This window comes from Aplysia californica, unplaced genomic scaffold (genome assembly GCF_000002075.1).
Source record: "Aplysia californica isolate F4 #8 unplaced genomic scaffold, AplCal3.0 scaffold00016, whole genome shotgun sequence".
Taxonomy (NCBI): domain Eukaryota; kingdom Metazoa; phylum Mollusca; class Gastropoda; order Aplysiida; family Aplysiidae; genus Aplysia; species Aplysia californica.
Genome location: NW_004797286.1, coordinates 1,566,633 through 1,571,881, shown reverse-complemented (window position 1 = coordinate 1,571,881; position 5,249 = coordinate 1,566,633). Strand labels below are relative to the sequence as shown.

The following is a 5,249-nucleotide window of genomic DNA, read 5'->3' as shown; positions in this document are numbered from 1 at the left end:
AGAGAGAGAGAGAGAGAGAGAGAGAGAGAGAGAAACAGAGGCCGACAGACAGACAGAGAGGAGGGCTGGGAGGAAAAGGGGTGGGAGGTAGAAGGAGATGAAATAAGCGAAAAATAAACAACGCTTGGAAAAACAACAAGACGAATGCCAAAAATTAGAAAACAGCCGAACAAACAATAGACTATGATATTACTATTGTACCCGCACGATCATTGAAAGGAGTGCTATCTCTAGCATTATGTTCTGAGTTAAATCTGAGCCTAGATCTATTTATTCTTCTTTCATGTTCAGTTGACAAAAAACAAAAAGAAGAAAGAGAAATCGCCTCCCGTGTTTTAGGTCGACGGGTCGATAATCATCAGTTTGGGAGTTTGTGGAGGGGGGGGGGTTTGAAGGAGAGACGGGAGGCAGTCCAGATGTGCATTGCCTTGCCCACAATAACCTACATTCTTTCCCTGGTTGGTTTTGGAGTAGCCACCACTCACCCGGGCTACAGCTGTTATATAGCTATGCTTGCCAGAACCAGGCACTTGGAAATCCCGTGTGCGAAAGAACGAAAGAACTTACCCGTTCTCGCGAAGAGCACACACGAAAAAATCGATAGGAAGACAGCCAGCCTGCTGCTCTTGTCTCTCACATCCATAGCGAAATATTCCACCCGGTTGAAAGGCAGTCACTTAAGCCAGCGAAAATACAATAGCCTTGTTGTTTTAACAGTACTTTATTCCTAGTAGTATACACCTATGACAAGATAGCGGCTCTATAAGAATGGAACTTCAGGAAGTAGATCTAGCCATTTTCGTGTCGGGTACGTAGTCGAGAGACGAGATATTTCACTCACTATCCCGCGGGCAAGGATAACCTGTGTGGCACTGCGCGTGAGAGGGTGGGATTACGGGTAAAACTATGGCTCACCGTTGTTACACTGTGTATTTTGTGGAAGGGGTAGAAGCGCCTTTTCCTCTGTCTCAATAAGAGGTATATTACCCTCTAGTGATACCATACATCTAGTAATATCCCCCCCCCCCCCCCCATTATGATGCTGTCAGTTGCAGATGTTAGTGTACCCTGTCAACGTTGTGTTCAACGAAAAAGAACAAAAAGAGAACCATGATTAAAATGATTTTTTTTTTAAACTGCATTTTCCTTAGTTGTACTCCAAAAACATTTTTTAGAAGACTGTACTGTAAAAGTGGGCAGAGTGAGAGGTTAACTATAGTTCTAGTTTTAATAAGAGTTTTACGGCACTTGCAGCGCAAATAAGTCATCCTGTGTGTTATACGTGCCGAAGTCAGGATAGAGGTATCACTAGAGAGTAACATACAATTAGGTAAGGACGATTACGATTGATCTTTGATAGGAAAGAATGAGAAAACCACACCAGGGCTGAGTATGAGTGAGAGGGAGGGAGAGAGAGAGAGAGAGAGAGAGAGAGAGAGAGAGAGAGAGAGAGAGAGAGAGGGGGGGGGGGGGACGAACGTTCTGTGTTCCATTAAATGTTGCACGTGGAAGTGCGTCCACCTTGCAGAATAAATCAGAAGAAGAAAGTAAAATCTCAAGGAAGACGAAAGTTTATGAACTACACCTGTGCCTAACAAAACCAGTTCGATATCCGTTTACTGAGTTGGTATGGTACTTTTAATTAATGCTCCAAAGTGGTTTAAAAATGATTATGAAAGTGAAAACCATCTCCTACAGTAAAGAGTGACGTTTGTTTTATCATGTTTCACTAGTTTCCGTAAGTGTTTTACGACACTTGCAAAGCAATATTATAGCCAAAGATTAGAGGTGTTACTTAGAGTAACAAACACAAAAGTAGAAGGGGAGAAGAGCGATAGATGTTTGCTAGGAAAGAAGGAGTGAACGACAACAGAGCATCCGCCAATCACTCACAACGTTTGTTGAGTTTTAAAAAGACCCGAAACAACCCAAGTTCCAGAGTGCTCAACTGGGTATTCAAATCAGAGTCCTCAGCATCGTAGCTCAGCACCATACCAAAAGTAACAGCTTGCCTCGGTTAGCGCTTACTTCTTTTTTTAATTTGGGGAGAAACATTGTCTGTTGTAGCTCTGCACCTAGTTCTTTGCTCTGTGTCCCTTTTGGTTGGCTCTGCTAAAAACTAACATTAAAACTAAAATTAACTATTAATAAGTGACATTATGGAATGTATCTTCGTTTTTGTCTGAATCAATACAGCTCCTCATTGACATGAACTGGCGTTTTAAGTTGGCGGTTTTGTATTTAAGTGAACACCTCATCTGGCCATAGCAAATTTGGATTGAAATACAAGGTGGTGTATTAGTTACGTTAAAATCAAAATGAGTAGTGTTTACAAAGGACCTGACACATTCACTTGGTCCACAAGCAAGGAGCAATGCCCTCTCTTCAATACACAAGAAATAGAAGAGCACAGTCTGCGACCTGGAATTTTTTTAATGACCTAAACAATGTGCATTGCCTTGAAAGTCTTCTGTAGATGAACCCTTAAAAACGAGCCTAATTTCAAATTAAATTTTCACAATTTCCTTCCAGTTTTAAGGTCTATCTATCGTTTATTTTGACTACATGTACTTTTCCACATTAAAGTTCGCATCTGTATTTTTTTTTATTTCAGAATTTGGGACAGTATCTTCAATCCTATTAGGCAGTTACGTGCATTCCTAAGAGTATCCATTTGATATCGAGTTTTATCATTCTTACAGCACAAGGCAGGCAACAAGCAGAAATTCTGATCAAGGGTGTGGAGGCCTGACTGAGATGTTAAATAATGTTTGGAAACATTGGAAGTAGGTTGACAGCACATAAGAAAGAATGATAGAACGATGGACACGATCTAAAGGTAGATAATATAATATAACATTTTCAATTTTTTTAAACACCATTCACATTTAAGCTAAAGACGGCCCGAACTTCAAAAATAAATATAGATATAATAGATTTCTGATAACTCCCCTCCCCCAAAACCCGACCTTACATTTTCATTAAATACCGGTACTACAGGGAAATCTTTAGGTGGTCAACTATTGCAAGGCGATTCATCGTCAAGAGTAGAAACTTTTATTTCTGATAATAATCATTTACTGATTAAAACCAACTCTTTGTAAGAAAGAAAAACATTTTTTGTTTATTGCAATGCATTCTTTTTTTTTTTTTTGACATGGTAATCTCGAAAGTGATGTTTCTGCTTGGTTTATGAAATTGCATAAAACATTCGTGTGTCCAAAAAATACGCATTGCTGATCTTTTGGACATGTGTATTTTGATATAGACAGACTGTTTGTTGAGAATTAATGCAAGCCATTCTGTATGTTCCCTTATTTCCTGATGAGTTATGTCATACATGCCCATAAACATTAAGTGGTGGAATTTTTTAAGCTTCGGTTGTCCTTTTTATTCTGCAGATATTTCTAGAATCGTAGAGCCACAAATATTCCATCTATTATATATATATTTTTAAAATGTATATATATATATATATATATATATTATATATATATATATATATATATATATATATATATATATATATATATATATATATATATATTATAATGGTGACTTTTATGAACGCTGAATGTGCTTTCACCGCAGTTTTCACAAGTCTCAGTTCCAAGTGCCTCTGTTTTCCATCTAGTTTGTTTTCTGTTCCAAACTCTGTCTCTCGCTGTCGTTTCTTGATTTTCTCCCTCGAACTGTTTGTTTCCTCCAACTTGAACTGGGCTTAGACTTAGTATAGGACACTTCATCGCTCCAGAGGAACGTAGGTTCTAAGCTTGTAGGAGCATGGCGAGACACTCAAGCGAATAGCTTTGGAGCGAGACCTTTCTGTAGAATCTCCGTTCCGAGTCCTCACATGAACAAAAGCCCCCGTTTTTGTCGCTCGAAAGTTCGAGCTAGAGTCTTGGCTTCGGCTATTACAGCTTAGTCGAGGAGGGGAAAGTTCTACATTTTGAGAACAACGCCCGTCTGGGTTTCTTTCCGGATATTTTTTAGCTGGAGACCAATCTCTTTGACGGTTTTTTACTCGGCTCTCACGAGAAAGACTGCACTGTTCGTTGTTGCTTTTTTCGCGGCCCCTCCTACAAGAAGGAGAAAAAAATACTCTATCTTTGCTTTTCTTCATATTCTTGGAAGGTGAAATAATTTCAGAGGAGTGCGGGGTTTTGTAGCGCGAAAGAAGAGGTGATCGTTTAGTGGGGGCCACGACGTTCGAGTCACTATTACACTTCATGAGGAACTTCTCACGGTGCTTGTTGTTAGTACTGTCCCCTCTCTTGCGCTGTAAGTACGCAGTACAGCCATTGTACTGGGAAGGGCGCCACAGCGCCTGGTCTTTGTCTTTCAGGACATTATCAATACCTGAGTCTACTCCCTTATCATAGCGTGCACCTTCATCTCGGTCTTCGGCATCAGAGACACCATCGCTCTCATCGGTGCTATCGGTGCTGTCGTAAATAATCTTTTCTTTTCTCCCTTCTTTGGTCTTCTGGCAAACTGGAGCTGGTTTAACGTGCAAATCAATATTCCCTTGTTCGGTGTTTCGGTCCGAGATCTCTTTTGCAGCAAAATCTCCAGCCTTCGCCTTCGGCAGCTCGAGGCGCAAAGGACTAGGGGAGGGCACTTTGGATGTTCTCTTGCCTACATGGTCAGAAGCTAACGGACCGCCATTGCTAGAGGTAGGGATATTGTTTCTAGAAAAGTTCATATAACTCCCGTCGTCCAAGGCGCACAGCCGGAACTTTTGGGGTTCTGAAAATTAGAGGGAAAGCACAAGAATCTGTTGTTTTTTATTTTAATTTTTTTTTTGTAAAACAAAATATCTAAAATAAAAAAATGTTAGCTGTTTAACTCACGCAGTACATAGTAGACAAATGGAATTAACTTAAAGTAATGTTGTTGTTGTTGGGGGGGGGGTGCTTTTGTTTGTTTTTGTTTGTTTTTTTAAATCGTATGATTTTCTTTTGCTTCTTTATCAAGTATTTAGTGGGTGTATTGATTTATCTATCTAAGTATCATCTCGATTGATTCACCTGTCTGTCATTCAAACCGACTTCATGTCTTCCATTCATCCATTAATGTACCTGTGTCTGTGTATCTGTGTTTATCTATTTTGTCTGTCTGTCTACCTGTCCTTCTATCTCTCTCTCTCTCTCTCTAAGTTTCATTATACGTATACACACATACACACATACACACACATATGCACATGCGCGCGCGCACACACACACGCACACACACACACACACACA

General features: G+C 40.0%; 2 protein-coding genes across 5 annotated transcripts in view; both read right to left on the bottom strand.

Moving 5' to 3' along the window:
• The window catches only part of LOC101846050 (neuronal acetylcholine receptor subunit alpha-9-like), a 19,731-nt gene extending 19,043 nt beyond the window's left edge, over positions 1-688 (bottom strand). The window contains 1 exon segment of the mRNA NM_001280807.1: positions 568-688. Within this exon segment, the coding sequence (NP_001267736.1) occupies positions 568-643 (76 nt within the window). The 5' untranslated portion in view covers positions 644-688.
• A 2,841-nt stretch (positions 689-3,529) lies between these two features.
• LOC101845375 overlaps positions 3,530-5,249 on the bottom strand; it is a 24,815-nt gene continuing 23,095 nt past the window's right edge. For all 4 annotated transcript variants that reach the window (XM_005090397.3, XM_005090395.3, XM_005090394.3 and 1 more), the window contains exon 12: positions 3,530-4,749. In XM_005090397.3, coding sequence (XP_005090454.1) covers positions 3,743-4,749 — 1,007 coding nt within the window. In that variant the 3' untranslated portion in view covers positions 3,530-3,742. The remainder of the gene's footprint in view (positions 4,750-5,249) is intronic.